Source organism: Lepisma saccharinum (genome assembly GCF_977018435.1).
Source record: "Lepisma saccharinum chromosome 15 unlocalized genomic scaffold, izLepSacc3.1 SUPER_15_unloc_1, whole genome shotgun sequence".
Classification (NCBI taxonomy): Eukaryota; Metazoa; Arthropoda; class Insecta; order Zygentoma; family Lepismatidae; genus Lepisma; species Lepisma saccharinum.
In genome coordinates, this window is record NW_028142892.1 from 2,495,201 (window position 1) to 2,519,808 (window position 24,608).

Consider the following 24,608-nt stretch of genomic DNA (forward strand, 5'->3'; position numbering starts at 1 on the left):
GTTTGAAATGTTCAAGAAAATCAATCGGCCCGCCGACTGTGAAGTCCAGTCTATGATTCGTTTTCTCAATGCAAGAAACGTGAAACCGGTAGACATCCACCGTCAACTGTCAGAGGTCTTTATTTCTGATGTTTAAAGAAGGTCGTGAGACAGTGCACGATGAGGCAAGGAGCGGTCGGCCATCTGTTCTGACCGAGGATTTGGTGCGTGCGGTCGACGCGGAAATTCGTGAAAACACAAGCTTCATAATATCGTCGCTTTCCACGGAATTTCCACAAATTTCAAGAAAACAGTCCTCTACGAAATTATGACAGATCGCCTGGAATATCGAAAATTCTGGTCATCGTTTCGACGAGGATGATGACGTCGAAGCAGGAGTGCATGGATGGCTTTCATCACAGGCGGGAACATTCTATGACGATGGGATACAAAAACCAGTGCCACGCTATGACAAATGCTTGAAAAATGGTGGAAACTACGTAGAAAAGCAGTTTAAGGTCAGTAGAATGCAGTGCAAATAATAAAAAAGTACAAAACTATTTTACTTTATTTCTTACACCCTTTCGGTACTTATTTTCCGAATACGCCTCGTAGCTGCGTCGAGTGGACAAGATTTTAGTGTTTGAAAAGCTGTTAATCATGGAAATAGTTGATGTGGGAAAGACTGTCGAAATTTTCATCTTCACACCCTTGCACAACTTTCCAAAACTACGGTGTATATTTAATACTTATTACTGGGAATAAACAACACTTTCATTTTAATGCAATTACAAAAACTGTTACTTGAACTTCCTCTGTAATTACACTATATCGCAAGCCGTTAATCATAAATATTTCCTCACTGGCCGCCACAGTTTTCTTCTTCTACTCTTTGTCTCAGGAGATCGAAACACAAAAACTATATACTGGGTGTCCGGGCTTCAGGTAAACAAAAATAACATGCTATAACTTTCGAACGAATTGATAGAAATTTGCAAGCAAATACTCATTCGATAGGAAATATCTTCAAGATTTTATAGCCAACATGACAACACTGCAACTGCTGTTGAAACCAAAATCGTGTGTGGTCAATTCGTCGGCGTCCTTTCTAATGCAGAGCCGGTAGTCCTAAAGTTATGTATCCACAACAATATTGTGTTCTGACTAGGAACTCTTCCGTGACGCCCGACATTGGACTGCAACCTAAATGCTCGTTACGTTCCAACTACAGATTCACCATTTTTTAAAAAAATGTTTCCACAACAAAAGGACGATGTACAGCATCCCGCTGGTGCATGTTGACTGAAATGGCATCACGTGTCTAGGGAAATCCCGCGTGAAGCCTGACTCCGCCTACCTGTAGTGTTGCCACACTAAAACGGTCAATTTCCCTGCCGCTGTACAAGTCTACATGTAATGTAGAAAGATCTACACACCCTGTACGATTCTAGCATATTGTGAGCAGAAAATTATGATCACGTTTACACGTGAAAATATGTAAAAGTAAAGTATTGTGCTCCCCTCTGCTTTGCCCAACACTTTCTTCATCACGGCCGAAGGCGGGGGTGATGTGATCAGCACCACGCCCGCGGCCACCTTTACCCCTCAGAGTTTCCTCCAGGTACCCACTTTATACGACGCTGGGTGGGCGCCGGAGCAGCTTGAACAGATGGGAAAATCCACTCTTCTCTCCGGGGATCGAACCCGGCTCTCTCACATGGTAGTCAGACGTCATAACGACTGAGCTATCGCGGCTGTTCGTGAAAATATGTGCTCTTGTAAATGTGGCTATTACAGTATGCTGTCACATTATTTTTGTTGTCACGGATAATGTAGTTATTTAGCACCCAGGCACTGTGTAGCACCATCTAAAAATGGTTGGAATTACTGCTGTTGCCATTTCGTGTTCAGCAACTGGCCAAAATAGTATTTTCCATGTGCTGTTTACTGAGAAGCGATCATGCTTGTGAACAGGACGCTTTTTAACAGCTATCTGTGAACTCTTCGCCTTTCACATGGAAATTAACGTGGAATATTATTTACAAGTTTCCATTGAAGATGCGTTTTCATTTGTTATCTCGATGATTCATGCGAGCACGAAAAATGATACTCCTGAATAACCGTAATCTCCTGAGCGACAGTCTGTCAAACCATGAATGGTATATTTACACGCAGCAATAATCTCTGCGAAGTTGTCTCTTCAATCGTAACGAAACTTCACTTTATTGGCACTGAAATTCAAAGCGAAAATAAAAGCGCTCTGTGTACACTGAACAGCAAAAATAATGCGTGTCATATTTCCATACTCTGCTGTAACACATGTCTGCGGAGCAGCGAAAGATCTCGTGGAGTACATATGGAACGGTCGCTCTAAATTTAACTGTAAAATAAACTTTCTATTCAATTCTCTGTCTTCCTCTCTCCCTAATACTAATCTCTCGTTTCTTTTAATTTTATTAAAGTAAAAAAAATAGGGTTGGTTGGGGGTGGAAAAATCACTGCTTAATTTAACACCACGATACGTGTTGTCTTGAATTGATGTGTGCAAAGTAACTCTGGGAAGCAAACAAAGACATGTGATACTTTTGTAAAAAGCTAAAAATCATTATTTTATGATAATGTTACGGTCAGTGTTTGGAAGTAACTAATTAATTGTCAAGCAGTTACAAGTAACAGTTACTATTTAGGAATTCTAACTCTAACAACTTTTAAAAGGCTACTTTTTGCAATAGAACTAACGTTATCAAAAGTTACTTTACGACACTTAAATCGTTTACTTCAAAATTTGTAACGTGCTGAAGAGGTAAATTTGGCAACTCTCTTTCAACAATGTGTTTTGTCTGGATGCTAAGGGGAGAGGATTTTTGTGGAACCATCCAATGCATGCTAAACTTATAGCATCCATGCTTTATTGGAATTCGTCATTTCTAATTGCAAGCAAAGACCTGTCTGTTTCATTCATTTCTTGTTGAATTTCAATTGATTGAATATGTGTTTTAAGTCCACTTTATGCACAGAGAAACTAATCGGAACTGGACCTAGAGTTTTAAGTGGGATCCTATCCACTATGTATGGAATCCTTGATTACAAGACGACGACATTACCACTACGCCATCGGGGAGGCCCCATTTTGTTGAAATAATGTAAATATGTAGATTTACATTATCCACCAGAAACATAAATATAAAACATTTATTTTATTACAATAAATGATGCTTGATTTTGTGTAATTTGCTTGCAAGAAAATTTCTATTAGAAAGTAACTGTAAAAGTTAGCTAGAGTTTCTGTAACTGTAACGCGGTTACTTTTTGAATGAAGTACCTGTAAAAGTATAATTCAGTTACTTTTAAAAAGTAATTTTCCAAACACTTGTTTCCGTAACGCATTTACTTTTGGAAGCAAATGAACTGCAACTGTCTCGCCTTACTTTCTTTGAGTAACTTATCCAGCTCTCGTGTGACCTGTATTGCCCTTCTATCACTTTGTACCTCTCGTGCTCTCTCTCCGTCTGATTAGCAGCTAGAAAGCTAATTCTGCGAGGACTCGTCTCCGCCGCGAAGAGGCAAAGTGTTTGATCTAATGTAACCACGCTCTGGCTACCCCCCCCCCCCCTTTCCACTTCTCAGTATCCGATCGGAAAAATCGATCCGTTCTCTTGAATTATTGAATTAGCAGAGGCAGCGATGCTGATCGGGTTTCAAAGGAGGAGATAGAAGGGCCAATTAGAGCTTTCGGAATGGTCACGTGGTGGATTGTCGGGGATTATCCGCTGCGTGGTGTATATGCAGGATCGCTACAAATTATGCCTTCGCTGGAATTAACTCCGGTTATAAATTACCTGCATCCTTTGTGCATTAAGCGGGCGCGACAATTTTCTAGAATTTGTAATCAGTAAAAGCTGCAATTGGTGGATTTGCGTCGGAGGTTGAATTGCAGTGTCCCAAGAGTACATGAAAGTGCGTACCCTAATTTGGATCTTTTCCAGGCATCTATTCTCATTTCAAATTATATTCCAGGGCTGTTCTCACGAGATAGAATATAGTCGAGGTTATGTGGTTTCATTCTTATGTTTAACGGTAATATATACTGCTCTTAACGTCTCACGAAATTTAGCTTTTTTCCCTCTGAACTGCAGCAGTGAATTATCCGATATGCTATCTCGTGAGAATTAATAATAAACAAGGTTGAATTGTGTTGTTGCAATTGTCATGTACAAGTTAAGCAGTGGCGAAGCTTAGAGTTCCTAGTAGGGTAGGCACAAAAGTGCTTAAATCTGTAAAAAGAAAGTGAGGGGGGGCTATGTCATGGAGAGTGGTTCAATGTCTCTCCTGGCCGCTTCTTTACTTGCCAGTAACGTGACGTTTTAAAAGGTGTTGTTACCGGCCATCAGTACGATAGTTATGTCTTAGACGTTCTCCTCCCGCCCACCAGACGTCATCAATCTACATTTTTGTTCATTTCGGTTTTTTGTTTGTATTTTTTCAACCCCTGATTTATGCACACACCTCCAGAAAGAACTACCAATCATGAGACATCGCGAAAATCCAACGCATAGTGCTCGAGCCCTATTGTCAATTCTTTATTTATTTATTTATTTTGCAATGAGGTGAAAAGGGCTAGAAGAACCCCATAATTTTCGGGTCAGACTGACGTTTGAGCCGTGAGCAGATGACAGAATTCAGCACTTTCAGCGACTGTCAGTTTGGTACGTTCTACTGTTGTCAACTTAGTTTTCCTTAGCACGACTTCCTCGCACCGAGGAAAACACCATTGTTATCTGTTGTCTAACTAAAGGAATGGTTGTAGTTAATTCCAGTCTTGGCTTTCTAGAGAAATGACCACAATCATGTCACCTGGCTTCGTAACGTGTTAGGATGACCACTACGGGGCTGTCGAGACAAAACATAAGTAAAGGTGACATCTCTCATTCAGTGTGTATATCATAGTATACTTCGCATCCTAGTTTGTTCTATCCCTTGTGTTAGTAGACACCTTCACGTCCCTTGTTTGGGACCCGGCAACACAACAGGTTACCTTGTACTCCCTCTGTCCCATAATTATAGTCCGGTATGCCAAAATGGTGACTTTTTATTTAGGTTCTTTTGGATACTTGATCGGCCAATTTGTACTGATCCTTGAGTAATAATGTTGTATGACACATTCCCGTGTTTCATTTACTTCTTCTGTATACACCAATGTTACAGTTTGAATATCGTACAATTATTATGGGACAACAAACAAAAGTGTACCGGACAATAATTATGGGACAGAGGGAGTAACATATAAACAGGTAATAATAAATGTAGTTGCTTGAGAGAATAGAATCCCAATTTTTAGGCGCAATTTAGCTCTTTTCTGCCAATCCAATGTGACAACACTGGCCTTTTCCGCCAGACCTTAAACAGACATGGCCTGCGCAATAAATCCCATAACACTCTTTGTCCTAAACCCAAAAAAGTCTTCCCTTGCATTGTACTCTCATTGACTGCCCTCTTCTCTTGTTATTCCTTCAGGGTAAACGAAACTGCCTACCTCTTCGCTTGTGTCAGCTGCATAAAAAAATGTCTGCCAAACTGACAGTGTTAACGCATTAAATAACGTTTCAACTACTTTGAATTTTTTAAAATATTTTGCTGTCACTTGCCACTGCTACTTGCAAAGGAAAATATAGTTGAAAACATTTTAGCAATGATTGTTATAAGAAGGAAACATGAAAGACCAAAAGTGGGTCCTACCTTACCGATGATTACATCTTCACTCAATTACATAAGAAATCGATTATTCTTGTTGTTCTTGCATTTCAGTCCAGCACTTACTTGCATAAATCTGATCGCTGCACACGACACGAATCACAAACAAAGCTCTACCGCCACGAACTTCGAGCTCCGAGCCACGCTCCCTTCTAGCGTCCTGAGCAGGAGGCAAGTTACCAGAGACAAGAAACGAGCGAGGGAATCCCCGTTCACGATAAAAATAAATTATTCTATTTCCAGTGAAAGTAAAACTACTTTGTAAATATAAGGCGTAGATAGCATTTTAATTTACATAATTTGGTATGAAGACTTACTTTACAAATAGAAGTTCTTTAGACTTTCTGTTTACGCTACGGTGTTGGGTGAATCGACAAGACCATCAGCACTCTGACCAGAAAACGAAGTCAGAACTACAGTAACCCGTAATTTTCAATTTCACTTACACTTGTCGATGAAAGGAAGGAAAACTTAAGTTTCGTACAAAATATGGAGAATGTACAATGAAATAGAAATCTCTCTGCACGAATACAGGCTAATGTTTATAAAAAATGCTGGTACACCACAAATTTCCAACCCTGGCGGAAATGCAGTGTTGCTGATATTCTGTTCGCCCTAGTGGGTAACACCGCGAGGCCGGCCTCATCAGCACATTGTAAGCATACGTATAGTACTCCTAAGATTAGGCTTCCCGAATATACGACCGTAAGACGGAATGTAAAGAGAAGAGGCCCCAGCAAATGTGCCTCACTCCGTGGAAAGTTCGTATACTGGACAGGGTTAGAATTATTTTGTAATTATCATAAATGAAAATTCCGAACTTTTCCATTGCATTACATATGTTTTGACGAAATACGTAAATAAACCTTTAAAAGAGTAATGGCGTGCGTAGGCCCGGCCTCCTGGCCTCATAGGACACTTCGCCACTGAAGTTAAGTCAAGCACAAGTTGCGCCCTTCGTGGGGACAAATCTTACGGGGTAAATAATGAGAAACACAGAAATTAAGTATGTGCAACAATCAAAAATAGCTATGTACCTGCTCATGTGTTCTAGAGGTATAGAGACAATACAAGATTTGGCATCGTCTCGGCCATCTCTCGAGTTGTAGATGCTTGTCTCGTTCTTGGTCTCGTCCGTATTTATAAAATTCTCTCAGCGCGAATGACAAGCATCTGTATACCACGGGACAAGGTCTCATAAAGACAGCGTCGCCCAAGAAACGAGGTCGTAAAAAGTTAACATCGCAAAAGGAAAAGGTCGCATAAAGTCAGCGTCGTCAAAGGACAAAGTCGCAAAAAGTCTGCGTCGCCAAAGAACAAGGTCTCACAAAGTTAGCATCGCCAAAACACAAGCTTGCAGAAAGTCAGCGTCGCCAAAGAACAAGATCGCATAAAGTTGGCGTCGACAAAGGACAAGGTCTCATAACGTCAGCATCGCCAAGAAACGAGGTCGTAAAAAGTCTGCGTCGACAAAGGACAGGGTCGAATACTTATCCTTTGCTGACTTTTTGCGACCTAGTCCAAAGGCGACGATGACTTTATGCGACTTTCTTCTTTGGCAACGCTGACTTCATGAGACCTTGTCATTTGGCGACGCTAACTTTAAGCGACCTTATTCTTTGGCGATGCTGATTTGATGCGACATTGTCCTTTGGCGACGCTGACTTCATGCGACCATGTCCTTTGGCGACGCTGACTTCATGAGACCTTGTCCTTTGGCCACGTTGACTTAATGAGAACTTGTCGTTTGGGGAAGCTGAATTGAGGCGACCTTGTCTTTTGGCGACGCTGACTTTGTGAGAACTTGTTTTTCCTCGACGCTGGTTTATGCGACTTTGTCCCTTGGCGACCCTGATTTTATGCAACCTTGTCCTTTGGCGACGCTGAATTTTGGCGATCTTGTCTTTTGGCGTCGCTGACTTTGTAAGACCTTGTTTTTGGCGACGTTGACTTTATTCGACTTTGTCCTTTGGCGACGCTGACTTTATGTGACCTTGTTCTTTAGCGACGCTGACTTCATGAGATCTTTTTTTGGGCGAAGCTGACTTTATGCGACCTTGTCCTCTGGCGACACTGACTTTATGCGACCTTGTTCTTTGGCGACGCTGGCTTTATGGGACCTTGTTCTTTGGCGACACTGACTTAATGAAACCTTGATCTTTAGCGACGCTGGCTTTATGGGACCTTGTCCTTTGGCATCCCTGAATTTATGCGACCTTGTTCTTTGGCATCCCTGACTTTATGCGACCTTGTTCTTTGGCGACGCTGACTTTATGCGACCTTGTCCTTTGGCGACGCTGGCTTTATGGGACTTTGTCCTTTGGCATCCCTGACTTTATGCGACCTTGTTCTTTGGCATCCTTGACTTTATGCGACCTTGTCCTTTGGCATCCCTGACTTTATGCGACCTTGTCCTTTGGCAACGCTGACTTTAACGACCTTGTCCTTTGGCATCCCTGACTTTATGCGACCTTGTCCTTTGGCGACGCTGACTTTATGCGACCTTGTCCTTTGGCATCCCTGACTTTATGCGACCTTGTCCTTTGGCATCCCTGACTTTATGCGACCTTGTCCTCTGGCGACACTGACTTTATGCGACCTTGTTCTTTGGCGACGCTGAATTCATGAGAGGTTGTCTTTTGGCGACGCTGACTTAATGCGACCTTGTTCTTTGGCATCCCTGACTTTATGCGACGTTGTCCTTTGGCGACGCTGACTTTTTGCGACCTTGTCCTTTGGCATCCCTGACTTTATGCGACCTTGTCCTTTGGAGACACTGACGTTATGCAAGCTTTTGCTTTGGTGACGCTTACTTTGTGCGACCTTGTCTTTTGGCGAAGCTGACTTTATACGACCTTGTCCTTTGGCATCCTTGACTTTATGCGACCTTGTTCTTTGGCGACGTTGACTTCATAAGACCTTGTCCCTTGACTACGCTGATTTAATCAGACCTTGTTTTTTGCGACGCTGACTTTATGCGGCCTTGTCTTTGGCGACGCCTACTTTATCAGACATTTTCATTTGGCGACGACGAGATTTTGTGACCTTGTTCTATGGCAACGCTGAATTTATACGATCTTGTTCTTTGGCGACGTTGACTTTTTGTGACTTTGTCCTTTCGCGACGCTGACTTTATGAAACCTTGATCTTTGGCGACTCTGACTTTATGCAACCTTGATCTTTGGCGACGCTGACATCAAGAGACCTTGTCCGGCGACGCTGACTTAATGAGAACTTGTCCTTTGGCGACACTGACTTTATGCAACCTTGTTCTTTGGCGAAACTGACTTTATGCGACCTTGTTTTGGCGACTCCCACTTTATCAGACATTTTTATTTCGCGACGCTGACATTTTGTGACCTTGTTCTATGGGGACACTGAATTTATGCGACCCTGACTTTATGCGACCTTGTCCTTTGGCGACGCTGAGTTTTTGCGACCTTGTCGTTTGGCATTACTGACTTTATGCGACCTTTACCTTTGGCATCTCTGACTTTACGCGACCTTCTCCTTTGGCATCCCTGACTCTTTGCGACCTTGTTTTTGGCGACGCTGACTTTATGCAACCTTGTGCTTTGGCAACGCCTACTTTATGCGACCTTGTCCTTTGACATCCCTGACTTTATGCGACCTTTTGCATTGGCGACGTTGACTTCATGAGACTTTGTCCTTTGGATACGCTTACTTAATGAGACCTTGTCCCTTGGCGACGCTGACCTTATGCGGCCTTGTCTTTGGCGACGCCTACTTTATCAGACATTTTCATTTGGCGACGCTGAGATTTTGTGACCATGTTCTTTGGCGACGCTGAATTTATGCGACCTTGTTCTTTGGCGACGCTGACTTTATGCGACGTTGTCCTTTGCCAACACTGACTTTATGCGAACTTGTCCTTTGGCGACGCTAACTTAGTGAGACCTTGTCCTTTGGCGACGCTGGTTTTATGGGACCTTGTCCTTTGGCATCCCTGACTTTATGCGACCTTTTCTTTTGGCATCCCTGACTTTATGCGAGTTTGTCCTTTGGCATTCTTCACTTTATGCGACGTTTTCCTTTGGCAACGCTGAATTTTTGCGACCTTGTCCATGGGCGACGCTAACTTTATGCGACATTTTCCTTTGGCAAAGCTGACTTCACGCGACTTTTTTCTTTGAGAGCCCTGACTTTCTGCGACCTTGTTCTTTGGCGACGCTGACTTTTTGCTATCTTGTCCTTTGGCAACCCTGACTTTATGCGATATTTTCCTTTGGCAAAGCAGATTTCATGCGACCTTGTTCTTTGGCGACGTTCATTTCATAAGACCTTGTCCTTTGGCTACGCTGACTTAATCAGACCTTTTCCTTTAGCGACGCTGACTTTATGCGGCCTTGTCTCTGGCGACGCCTACTTATCAGACATTTTCATTTGGCGACGCTGATATTTTGAGACCTTGTTCTGTGGCAACGCTGACTTTTACGACGTTGTCCTTTGCCGATGTTGACTTTTTGTGACCTTGTCCTTTGGCTTTTAACTCTGCCTATGACCCCACCCGATTCCCCATCGGAATCACCCGAGAGACCTCACACTATCTACTATTCTCCTAAACTCAAAAGGACTACTCCCTCCCCTCCCTCGCCAACAAACATCCTTGCGCAACTGCACCTGGAGCCCACCCCCTCAGAACTTCCGCGAACAAACCTTGTAAACACAACCTCTGCTTCAGAAAAGAACCTCAACCCCAACGCTCCTGAGTTCCAACCTTCCAGTAAATACCCTAATTTTTGCAAACCGACACTCCTAAACCCACCTACACCGGAAGTCACTTTCAATAACATAAACCCAGATACAATATATAAAGATTTCGAAACGTCTTTACGCCTCAGTCGGCTGGAACAGAAAGATAACCTGGCAACCGCACCGAGACTAATAATCAGATATAAACATAAGAACGGCAGAAACATTACTTTTCCATATCCGGAGGCTATAGACAAAATAACTCCAGCGTCGAATAACATACCAATTACGGAGAACAAACTCTTTGAACTCCTTGACAAGGTTTTCTCACGAAGGGAAGTGCCCTTCGAGCTGGAAGACATTTATGCTGACTTCGCAAGGGCGTACGGAAGAGTCGCGTTTATCCACCATAAAGAATGGCCGCAATGTTACCAGATCGTCAGGCATCCATGAACGGCCAAATAAGAGTCTTACAGGCCAACCTCAATGGTGCAAAACTAGCTACCCAGGAAATATTTGAATTCGCAAATATAAATAAAATTGATATTCTGTCCATTCAAGAACCGTATACTATTAATAGTAAAATACCATACGTACCGTCAGGAATAAAAGTATTACATGACAGCGAGAAACCACAAGCTGCTATAATTTTAATGAACAAGAACATCATTCCAACCAAACTCGCTCAATTTTCGAACTCGCACATTAATTGTGTACAACTCTCCCTAGAAAACTTTACGTTCATCCTTATAAATAGTTATTGTCAATTCAGCACTAACCTCGAAATTTTTCTTGACAAGATTGGGGAAGCATGCGATGCCTACAACATCCACAAATTACTGATAACTGCGGATGCGAACTCTTCCTCCCCTTGGTGGCACGGCGACACAACGGATCCTAACGGAGAGTTGATGGAAGATTTTATTGCGAGCCACAACCTCTTTGTCGAAAATGCTCCTGGAAATCCGCCAACGTACAGGGGAAGAGCGGTGGCGTCCAGCAACATAGACATCACTTTATCAAACAACAAACTCTCAGGAAAAGTGCGAGAGTGGAAGGTCTTCGACATGGAAACCACGAGTGACCATAACATAATCACCTTCTGTTTATTAACCGACATCAACGAACCCACAAGCAATGCCGAAAATACGTACGACTGGAGAAAAACTAATCATGGGCTTCTTATGCAAGCAATAAATCTCCCACCGCAGGTGGACTTTACAAAGACCGTGCATGAATGGGCAGAATACGTGACAGAAGAACTAAAAACTGCAATAGATCAATCAACCCCGAAAATATCGTCCAGCGGGAGACAATCTGGTAAGCTCTGGCCCATTAAACTTAAAAACCTAAAGCAAGTCATGAAGAAAGCGCGTAAGCTGTACCAGAGGACGCGAATACACGCTCTGAGGGTAATAAACTTAGATCTCTACAGGAGGGCCAAGAGCAGATACGAAGCCGAGCTGAAGAACTTTAAAACCAATAGCTGGAAACGCTTTGTCGAATCAAAATTAAAAAATGACAAATGGGGACTCCCCTATAGGGTTGCAATGGACAAGATAAAGATTGGAACTGGTTTTACAACTCTGCAGAAAGAGGACGGCACCTACACCAAGTTCCTGCAAGACACAGCGGAATTGCTACTTAACACTCTACTTCCCGATGATAACGTAAATGAAGATAACGACACCCATAAATACATCAGAAGTAATTATAAAGAAAAAAACAACAACAGACCCTTCCTTCCCTTCAGCGTGGAGGAGGTCATAACTGTAATCACGGCCACAAGAAGCAAAAAGTCGCCGGGTCCAGACAAAATTCCTGCCGAAATCATTAAAATGGCAACCCCGGCAATCGCCCCTTTCCTAACGTCTCTGTACAATCAATGTCTCATTGTTAAGGAATTTCCGAAAATTTGGAAGGAATCTGAACTTATTATTATTAAAAAAGACGGGAAAAAAGTGGAAACGCACCCCAAGTCGTACAGACCAATCTGTCTTATCAACATATTGGGAAAAATATTCGAAAAATTACTGACTAAAAGACTTTTGGAATTCACAGCTTTAACAAACAGCTCAGACATTCAATCCGGCTTCACGAAAGGCAGATCTACCGAAGACGCTATAAACAATCTATTAAACACGATTGGCTTGGTTGACGAGAAATATGCAGTGGCGGTGCTGGCGGATATATCGGGGGCCTTCGACAACCTCTGGTGGCCCCACCTCTTCCAAACTTTGCGGAACTTGGACCGTCCTGGGACACCGTACACTACCTTACTTGACTACCTCACCGACAGGAGAGTGGTTTTATCTCTTCACGAAGGAAAAATCAACAAACTTACATGTAAAGGGTGCCCACAGGGATCGGTCCTCGGTCCACACTTGTGGAATTCTAATTTCGAACCATGCCTCCAACTCATGAAGGGCCTACAGGTAGTACACAAGTGTATTGCGTATGCAGATGACTTATTGCTGGTGATAACTGGAAATTCCAGACGGGAGATTGAATCACGCACTTCTACTGCTCTTAATAGATTGACGCAATGGTGTAACAAAGCCAAATTGGATCTTTCTGCGAATAAAACCAACTATGTTTTACTAAAAGGAAAATTAAGTTTTAACAGAAACCCTACAATTAAAATAAATAATAATTCCATCAAAAGAGTGAAGGAAGTAAAATATCTCGGAGTCACTCTTTACGAGGGGCTGCTTTTCAAGAGGCACATGGAAACCATTACCTCTAAAGCAGAACTAATAATGAACAAGGTGGCCACGATAGCCTCCAACAAATTCCATCTGCCACCCTCAACCTGGAAAACGTACTTGGTCTCCATTTATGATTCGATAGTATCGTATGGTGCATCTGCATGGGCATCGACATCCCTGGGGAAATCGACATACGTGCATAGACTCAGATCGTCGCAGAGAAAGGTTCTGCTCAGGCTAACCGGGGCGTTCAGAACAACATCTACCGAAGCCTTGCTCACAGTAACGGGCAGCTTGCCGTTGGATTACATTATAAAGCTCCGGGCCCTTTCCTACTTTTTCAGGAAGGGCAACGAAAGAAAGATAACCGAGATGCTAGGAAACTTCTACCCAACATTCCGTGACATAAAGCATAGAGTAAGAGAGGATTGGCAGAGGGAATGGAGCTCTTTCGAGAAGGGTAGGAGACTCTACAAGTTCATGCCGAACACGAACGAGCCTTTGGTGCATAAAAACAAGGGGTTCTCAAAGGGCTTGATCCACTTTCTCACGGGCCACGGCCCATACGGCACCCATCTTTTAAAAACGGAGAGACGAGACAACGATCTCTGCAGGTCCTGCACGACGGAAATCGACACCCCAGAGCACAAGGTATTTTTCTGCCAAGCTTCGGACGAAAGTATCATCGCAGCGAGGCGGGAACTTCCCCACACGGACGTCTACAATCTGCTAAAGAGTCCACATTTTGATAAACTAAATGCTTTGGCAGACACGGTGTCCGATGCGGAGCTGAAGATATTCATGCGAGACAATCGCCGGCGACCTTTTGCCCCCCTGCCCCGCCCGGCCCCCGCCGAAACACCAAGAAGGAATCCGAGGAGAGAAATCCCTGCGCCCCCTCCCAGAACAGGGGCAACACGAACAGGAGTCGCCGGAGGATGCGTCGGGGCGTCGCTGCTGCGTTGTCGCCGCTGGACGAAGGAGGCGGCCGAGAGAAGAAGAATCCACCCACCCCGCACGCCTTGGGAGCGACACAGGGACAACATGAGACGGACGGGACGGCGTTAGGAAGAACAAGCAGTATTAAGTAAACTATCTCAGCTCGATCCCCGGGGAGGACCAAAAAAAAAAATGCTAATGAAACAACTTTAAACAAAATTCCCAAAACAAAGAAACTGACATTCCGGGAGCTTCCCTTCTGGAGATTTTTAATTCACTTAAGACAGTTTATCTGATTAATTAGATAAAATAAATGAATCACCGCTGGAAGCCAGTGAACTCCCTGGGAATTGACTCGGGACTGAGATTAGGATTTAAGATTATAATTTAACAACAACTACCATATGTATCTAATTTATAATTTATGGAGCTCTATGTATAATATAGAGCTCTATGCAATCTTTGTAATTAACTATGTCCATTGCGTTCAATTAACTTACACAAGTTGTACGCTTAGGATGGTTTAACATACCTTCAGTATTCAATATATGTATCTTGTGTGAAAATATTCGTTAAAAATTTGCAAAATTAGTTTTTGTTCTCCACGAAATGTTAAAATGCTCATATTTCCTGTATTTACGCATATATTATTGCAATAGGGGAAGGTAACGCACGGAAATGATAATTACATACTTTTCTTTCTTCTTTACATTATATAATATAACGTAATTTTGTCATTATATTTATATATATATATATATATGTGTGTGTGTGTGTATGTATATGTGTGTGTGTGTGTGTGTGTGTATATATATATATATATATATATATATATATATATATATATGCAAAATTGGTATTCTGTTTTTCTTATGTAATATTAGTATGTTTATATTTTCTGTACCTTACACATATAATTTTAACAGGTGAAGGTAATAAAGGGAAATGATATTTTAGGTTTCATAAACATTAATCACGTACTTTTACTTCCGTTACATTGATTAAATAATTAAATAATAATGTAATAAAACAAGAAGTTTTTATAATTTAGTCATTTACGTTTTCCAAATTAAGTTATATGATGTTAATCTCATACGTGGAGCAAATTCAAATTATTTCAACACCGACTCTACCAGTCTAAAATAGTTAAATCTACAATATGATATCAGACTTGATTTTCGTTGATATGACCCCAGGTAGTGAGACGGACGTGATAGGATGCCATTTTATTTTAATTAGGCTACACGTTATCCTATGTTTGGCATTTCCAACGAACTCGATGCAGGAAACATAATGCACGGCCCTTAGAATAATATGGAGACGCAACGACAATAAAGCATCGTTCTTCGCACGGACATTGCTCCTTGTCGGTCGTGATCCCTTGTCCCCTCCCTGGAATGCAGACGCTGCACTCCTGCATCGACGTGTGCCAGATAAGCAGTTGTGCACGCGGCGGCAACGACCCTAAAGAACAAGCGAGAAGGAAGCCAATATTCAAATATTCAAATACAAATATCACACTCCAAAATTTTAATTTTATCTCTTCTTTTTTACTGAATGAATAGCAATCAGTGTGGGCGCAGGATGCGGCCTTCTTTTTGGGCTCCCTGCTCTGGTATGCCAGACTGGGTTCAGGACTTGCGAGTTGGGTTCTGTGGGTTTGATGAAGAAAATAATATTGTATATCAAACCGCTCTGGAATGCCGGAACGGAATCCACTGCGACTCCAAGATTATGCATGCCTGTCTCACTGCCCGGGAAACGTTATCGAGAATGTTATTGAAGATGTTCTTCATGATGTTGTTAAAAATAATATTATTAATATTGTTAATACTGTCCTACCACGTAAACATAACAGTCGAAATTAAAAACAGTACAATAATGGAAAATGTTATATTCACACTATTCACAATTGGTTTAAAAAAAAATGTGTACATGTAATGTAATGTCACTCAGTAGGTTCATGTCCTCTGTTCTGGATCCCAGAACAGAAATAATATCACATAAAGTATTGTATACATCAATTATATCATGTATATATTCCTTGTATAGCATTACAATTTATTATTATACCTATTTTAAAATGCAATCAAATAGTAATAAATAGAGGAAATAAAGTCGGGGGAACCGTCAAATTCGGAGCAACTGACGTCCTGGTATATTTTTAGGAACCAGGACAATAAGACCATACCCTCGAATGTAGGCGGGAGGAGGCGGGCTTACTTCGGGAGTTCCCCCCTTATTACATGTATTGAATAGCTGTAATACGTGTATATTGGTTGCTTATGATAATGCAAATTGAATATGTAATGTAATAATGTATCGTGCGTACTGAAAGTCGTGATCAACATGTTACAAGAAGGAAGTAAACTGTACAAAAAAGAATCTAATATATGTCTGTTAAAGTACATACCTTTATTAGTCTTCAACATAATCACCATCTAAATCGACACATTTTTGCCAACGTTCTGGAAGTTTGAAAATTCCTCTGTTGTAGAACTCCGTTCGGGCACGTCTGAGTATTCTCCTAACGGCAAGTTCCACTTCATTGTTGGTGACATATCTGTTTTCCCGCATGTGTTCTTTCAGAAAAGAAATCAAGTGAAAGTCAGAAGGAGCCAAATCTGGACTGTAGGGAGGATGTCGAAGGAGTTCCCACCCAAATCTGGCAACTTCATCCCTCGTTAGCTGTGCTGTGTGCGGCTTGGCATTGTCGTGTTGGAGGATAACACTATCCCTGCCAGGACGTTTTTCACGAATAGCACGACGAAGTTTTCTCAAAGTGCGCACTTAGTGAGCAGCATTGATTGTTTCCCCTGGAGTGAGGAAGTCCACGAGAAGAACACCCTCCGCAGTTCTCGGGCGGCCTGTGCGAGGGAAATTACTGATGTCTGTGTTTCCACCTCTAAAATGTTTTATCCATCGCCTGATGCTACTGGCAGCCATACACTGATCACCATACACTTCCTGCAATCGGCGGTGGATATCTGATGCCGATGCACCTTCCTTCAACAGAAATTCAATTACTGCACGCTGGCGAAACGACCTGTCAAACGGAGCCATTACTCGCTACTCGCTAATGCGCATACGTACTGCGCCCATCACCCCACTTTCAAGTGTATGTTGTCACAATAGATGGTTCTAACTGTCTTATACAGCGCATCGCTCTACGTGAACATTTACGTCTGAAATAAAAAGTTGATCACGACTTTCAGTACGCACCAAGTACTAAAGGGAATTATTGTCCTTTGGCGACGCTGACTTAATGCGACCTTGTCCTTTGGCGACGCTGACTTTATGCGACCTTGTCCTTTGGCAACACTGACTTTATCAGATCTTGTCCCTTGACAACCCTGACATTATGCGAACTTGTCCTTTGGCGACGCTGACTTTATGCGACCTTGTTCTTTGGCAACACTGACTTTATCAGAACATGTCCTTTGACAACCCTGATATTATGCGAACTTGTCCTTTGACGACGCTGACTTTATGCGACCTTGTCCTTTTCCAACGCTGACTTTATGTGACCTTATACTTTGGCGACGCTGACTTTATGCGACCTTGTCCTTTGGCGACACTGACGATGCAACCTTGTTCTTTGCCGACGCTGATATCAAGAGACCTTGTCCTTTGACGACGCTTACTTTATGTGACCTTGTTCTTTGGCGACTCTGACTTTATCAGACCTTGTCCTTTGACAACACTGACTTTATGCGAACCTGTCCTTTGGCGACGCTAACTTTATGCGACCTTGTCCTTTGGCGACGCTGACTTTATGTGACCTTATACTTTGGCGACGCTGACTTTATGATTCCTTGACCTTTGGCGACGCTGACGATGCTACTTTGTTGTTTGCCGACGCTGACATCAAAAGACCTTGTCCTTTAGCGACGCTGACTTGATGCGAACTTGTCCTTTGGCGACGCTGACTTTATCAGATCTTGTCCCTTGACAACCCTGACATTATGCGAACTTGTCCTTTGGCGACGCTGACTTTATGCGACCTTGTTCTTTGGCAACACTGACTTTATCAGAACATGTCCTTTGACAACCCTGATATTATGCGAACTTGTCCTTTGACGACGCTGACTTTATGCGACCTTGTCCTTTTCCAACGCTGACTTTATGTGACCTTGTCCTTTGACGACGCTTACTTTATGTGACCTTGGCCTTTGGCAACTCTGACTTTATCAGACCTTGTCCTTTGACAACACTGACTTTATGCGAACCTGTCCTTTGGCGACGCTGACTTTATGCGACCTTGTTCTTTGGCAACACTGACTTTATCAGAACATGTCCTTTGACAACCCTGATATTATGCGAACTTGTCCTTTGACGACGCTGACTTTATGCGACCTTGTCCTTTTCCAACGCTGACTTTATGTGACCTTATACTTTGGCGACGCTGACTTTATGCGACCTTGTCCTTTGGCGACACTGACGATGCAACCTTGTTCTTTGCCGACGCTGATATCAAGAGACCTTGTCCTTTGACGACGCTTACTTTATGTGACCTTGTCCTTTGGCGACTCTGACTTTATCAGACCTTGTCCTTTGACAACACTGACTTTATGCGAACCTGTCCTTTGGCGACGCTAACTTTATGCGACCTTGTCCTTTGGCGACGCTGACTTTATGTGACCTTACACTTTGGCGACGCTGACTTTATGATTCCTTGACCTTTGGCGACGCTGACGATGCTACTTTGTTGTTTGCCGACGCTGACATCAAAAGACCTTGTCCTTTAGCGACGCTGACTTGATGCGAACTTGTCCTTTGGCGACGCTGACTTTATCAGATCTTGTCCCTTGACAACCCTGACATTATGCGAACTTGTCCTTTGGCGACGCTGACTTTATGCGACCTTGTTCTTTGGCAACACTGACTTTATCAGAACATGTCCTTTGACAACCCTGATATTATGCGAACTTGTCCTTTGACGACGCTGACTTTATGCGACCTTGTCCTTTTCCAACGCTGACTTTATGTGACCTTGTCCTTTGACGACGCTTACTTTATGTGACCTTGGCCTTTGGCGACTCTGACTTTATCAGACCTTGTCCTTTGACAACACTGACTTTATGCGAACCTGTCCTTTGGCGACGCTGACTTTATGCGACCTTGTTCTTTGGCAACACTGACTTTATCAGAACATGTCCTTTGACAACCCTGATATTATGCGAACTTGTCCTTTGACGACGCTGACTTTATGCGACCTTGTCCTTTTCCAACGCTGACTTTATGTGACCTTATACTTTGGCGACGCTGACTTTATGCGACCTTGTCCTTTGGCGACACTGACGATGCAACCTTGTTCTTTGCCGACGCTGATATCAAGAGACCTTGTCCTTTGACGACGCTTACTTTATGTGACCTTGTCCTTTGGCGACTCTGACTTTATCAGACCTTGTCCTTTGACAACACTGACTTTATGCGAACCTGTCCTTTGGCGACGCTAACTTTATGCGACCTTGTCCTTTGGCGACGCTGACTTTATGTGACCTTATACTTTGGCGACGCTGACTTTATGATTCCTTGACCTTTGGCGACGCTGACGATGCTACTTTGTTGTTTGCCGACGCTGACATCAAAAGACCTTGTCCTTTAGCGACGCTGACTTGATGCGAACTTGTCCTTTGGCGATGCTTACTTTATCAGATCTTGTCCCTTGACAACCCTGACATTATGCGAACTTGTCCTTTGGCGACGCTGACTTTATGCGACCTTGTTCTTTGGCAACACTGACTTTATCAGAACATGTCCTTTGACAACCCTGATATTATGCGAACTTGTCCTTTGACGACGCTGACTTTATGCGACCTTGTCCTTTTCCAACGCTGACTTTATGTGACCTTGTCCTTTGACGACGCTTACTTTATGTGACCTTGGCCTTTGGCGACTCTGACTTTATCAGACCTTGTCCTTTGACAACACTGACTTTATGCGAACCTGTCCTTTGGCGACGCTGACTTTATGCGACCTTGTCCTTTGGCGACGCTGACTTTATGTGACCTTATACTTTGGCGACGCTGACTTTATGATTCCTTGACCTTTGGCGACGCTGACGATGCTACTTTGTTGTTTGCCGACGCTGACATCAAAAGACCTTGTCCTTTAGCGACGCTGACTTGATGCGAACTTGTCCTTTGGCGACGCTGACTTCATGAGACCTTGTCCTTTAGCTACGCTGCCTTAATGAGACCTTGTCCTTTGGCGACGTTGACTTTATGGGACCTTGTCTTTTGGCATCGCTGACTTTGTGAGAACTTGTTTTCTGGCGACGCTGACTTTATGCGACCTTTTCCTTTGGCAACACTGATTTTATCCGACCTTGTCCATTGACAAGCCTGACTTTATGCGACTTTGTCCTTTGGCGACCCTGACTTTATGCGACCTTGTCGTTTGGCGACGCTGACTTTATGCGATTTTGTCGTTTGGTGACGCTGACTTTATGCGACTTTGTCCTTTGCCGACGATGACTTTGATTCCTTGACCTTTGGCGACGCTGACTTTATGCGACCTTGTCCTTTGGCGACACTGACGATGCAACAGTGTTCTTTGCCGACGCTGATATCAAGAGACCTTGTCCTTTGGCGACGCTAGTTTTATGCGACTTTGTCCTTTGGCGACGCTGACTTTATGCGACCTTGTCCTTTGGCGACGCTGACGATGCAACCTTGTTCTTTGCCGACGCTGATATCAACAGACCTTGTCCTTTGGCGACGCTGACGATGCAACCTTGTTCTTTGCCGACGCTGATATCAAGAGACCTTGTCCTTTGACGACGCTGACTTTGTGACATTGTCCTTTGGCGACGCTGACTTTATGCGACCTTGTCCTTTGGCGACGCTGACGATGCAACCTTGTTCTTTGCCGACGCTGATATCAAGATACCTTGTCCTTTGGCGACGCTGGTTTTATGCGACTTTGTCCTTTGGCAACACTGACTTTATCAGACCTTGTCCATTGACAAGCCTGACTTTATGCGAACTTGTCCTTTGGCGACGCTGACTTTTTGCATCCTTGTCCTTTGGCGACGCTGACGATGCAACCTTGTTCTTTGCCGACGCTGATATCAAGAGACCTTGTCCTTTGACGCCGCCGACTTTGTGAGCTTGTCCTTAGGCGACGCTGACTTTACGCGACCTTGTCCTTTGGCGACGCTGACTTTATGCGACCTTGTTTTTTGGCGACGTTGATATCAAGAGACCTTGTCCTTTGACGACGCTGACTTTATGTGACTTTGTCCTTTGACGACGCTGACTTTATGTGACTTTGTCCTTTGGCGACGCAGACTTTATGCGACCTTGTTCCTTGGCGACGCTGACCTTATGCGACCTTGTAATGTGAGCCATTGTCCATCACTGTTCTGTTTTCCACAATGTAGTGATCATGAATTGAATCAAATGATCCATCAGGAGAAGGTGACATCTGCTTCGTATCAACAAAATTTTATTCTGTAAAATAAAAATAATGAAAATAGTAATGGACAATTTGCATATTAGTATCTTTGACTGAGGTGCAAAGTAATATAGTTATTTAGAAAATAATACTAGATACTAATACTATTTTGTATGGGATGGGGAACATGCTCTAAAAATGTTGTAAGATTTTTGGAAGCATTTATTTTTATGCTAGGAAAAATATTAAAGGAAATGTTTCAGTTAATAGGTTTCCTAACGCAGGGTGCGAAATCATTGAAGACTGTAGTGGGGGAGAAACATTTCTACAATATTTACAAGGTATCAAGTAATTCAAAATGTCAATAAATTGCAAAATAGTTGAAATGTAACTTTCCGGTCAATTTTGTTTTGTCTTGCAATGTTGTTTTACTTTTATTGTGCATATTTTGTTATTGGAGTAGATCTGTTAAAGGTCTCTTCAAAGAGATAGAGAGAAGGCTTGCAACACTCGTAAACATACAGACAGACACTATTCTTCGTTTTATCTTATTATTATTTCTTAATAAAGTATATTTGTCCTCCTCCGTGGCCGTGCGGTCTAAGGCACCTTGCTTTGGACGGCGACTGCGGGACGGCATGGGTTCGATCCCGGGTTCAGTCTCGAGAAATTTCGAAATTGGGAAGCTTCGAATGAGTAAGCGTAATCCGGTCGCGGAGACCTCGGAGACCTACTATAACGGCTGGGGATACGTCGGGCTGACCCCCCGACTATTCCAATACTGGTTGAAGATCTCCACGTTAAAGGTGACGAAGGAAAGCGTACGAGGGAGATCGGCAGTCAGTAGGCAAACCTAGGTAAGCCAAGGCCCTTCATGGGCTGCAGCGCAAAGGAGTAAAGTATATTTAAAGTTTAAACTAATTGCTTACTTTTGATGGGGGTAAATCACCCTGACCCCCACCCCCTGGGATTTCGCACCCTGTCCTAGAACGATGCAATTTTGTTAGTTTCACGTTATTTTCTGATGGTGGTTCAGAATTAACCACATTCGGATATTTCTTCTTTGCAGCCGCCAGCATCCACACGAGCAGAGGCTTCGGGGGGTACAGGCCTCCCTCTTCCTCCTGCATCCCCAGCTCGGCTTCCATCTGGGCCTCCCTCAGGTTCCTGGGCCCCACGCTGCGCCTGGGCCTCCTCCTGACCACGCTCTGGACCACTGCCTGCGTCCTCAACGGGCTGATGCTGGCCTACGTGGCCAAGACGTTCATCGTGAGCGACTACGTCAACCTCCTGGTCCTCGCTGGGATCCAGCTCAGCCTCGGCTCTGCCGTGCTCGCCTGCGTTATCGTGGTCCTCCGGATCGACTGCAGCTACAACCCGGACTGACTCCCGCCCGACCTCCTACGGGAAGATGTAGGGGTCAGTGTCATCGCTGGAGGCGAAAAGAGCAGCCGCGTGGCTTGGGTCGTATGAAGTTCCTCGTAATTGTGCTGAAGTTTTCTTACCTGGCATTGCGATGTTTCTTCGATAGTCAATGGGGTACATACGTTAGATAAACACACACCTGACACACAGAAGGTAAGTACGTAATACTCAATGCATTACGTGAGTCAGGCAAACAGAAGAGGCATGTCTGCAATATACGAACACAATAACGACATTTTTGGAAAAGACTGGATAATATACATGTGCAGAGTTGGAGAAACTAAAGGCATGTCTGAAAGGTGCGAGACCGCCCTTGAAGCAAACGTGCTTCAAGTTCAGTCTTGGATTGGACGTGACAATCTTCTGAATTGAAGGCTCGGGAGTAAAACATGTGACATTTTGGTTATTTTTTAGTTACAAAGCAAAATTTGCCATCCTTCAATTTTCGAGTGAAATTGCCATGTCATACAATTTGCATTGGTCTCAGTGAAGCCTTCTGAAATTGTTAAACACAACACGAAAACTATTTATCTACAGTATAGCTTCTAAAAACCTTTGTTCTTAATGAACTCAGAAATGACCAAAATGTCACTTACCATGTTTTTCACTCGAACCCTTCAATTATACTTCGACTGCAGCGTCTAATACGGTCAGTTGATAAAAGTAAGAACACATTGTTTTCCCCCGCATTAAGAACACAGAAATCACATAACATTTTAAAGTTCTTATACTTACATTTCCACACATTACAAAAACTACAACCAAGAATTTGCAGACTTTCGTCTTCCATGGTTTCAAACAGGTGAATAACAAGCACATTATTGAAATAAACAAGCCTGCATTGTCGAGTCCTACATGCTGAAGACTTGAATGTTTGTTTACTTGACGCTTTCGAACTGCACTAGGTGATGTTTCTTTCGATAACACAATACTTCAAGGTCGCTTTATGGACCTTTTGAACACAGACTAAAGATTAAAAGATTTAGGCAGTGATTCTGCAGGAAAAGCTGGTATATTCAGCTTTGGGAACAACAAAGATGATTGTCAGAAAAATCGCATAGACTTTGAATATCAGTACTGGCAACATTGTTTTTTTCAAATATTTCTCCTCCATATTGATAGTGCCTTTTCTATTTTCAATGCTTTCTGCTAATTTAGCATTTCACATTTCTTAAACCAAATTATCTTCAGCTGAACTAAAGAAATATCAGTGTCGGGTAAGAAATTTCAGTCCATAAATGCTGCTACATATGTGGATGCCACAAACTGAAATATATTCTTCTAAAATGTAAAAAAAAAAATGCAAATTCTTTGAACTTGGTCAATATTGAGGTGCTGCATAGAAATATGGGACTGAAGATATTTTCATCAAACATTTTTCTGAAGTTAAAATTTATAGTTGTCAACTTTTAGAATACAAATGTTGTGCCTATCCTTGCCACATAAGTAATTTAAGTCCTTGAGGTGTTTTTGCTACCTGAAGACAGACTGATACCAGTCCAAACTCTGAAGCTATCTGGTGTGGTGGTGTATTCTGAGGAAAATGACTGTGCTTCGTTTTCCTTCTAGTAACACACACAAATAAATAAATGCACTCAAGTCAAATTTCTTGAAGTGGCGACATTAGGCAAACTAGATTTTATAATTGTATGAGTTTAGATGTACTTTTTCAATGACAAATATTGTAGTAGA

At 42.9% G+C, this 24,608-nt stretch overlaps 1 protein-coding gene across 1 annotated transcript in view; it reads left to right on the forward strand.

Moving 5' to 3' along the window:
- The window catches only part of LOC145982231 (uncharacterized), a 481,944-nt gene extending 459,067 nt beyond the window's left edge, over positions 1-22,877 (forward strand). Inside the window, exon 4 of the mRNA XM_083115800.1 lies at positions 22,561-22,877. Coding sequence (XP_082971926.1) covers positions 22,561-22,877 — 317 coding nt within the window. The remainder of the gene's footprint in view (positions 1-22,560) is intronic.
- Positions 22,878-24,608: the final 1,731 nt, after the last annotated feature.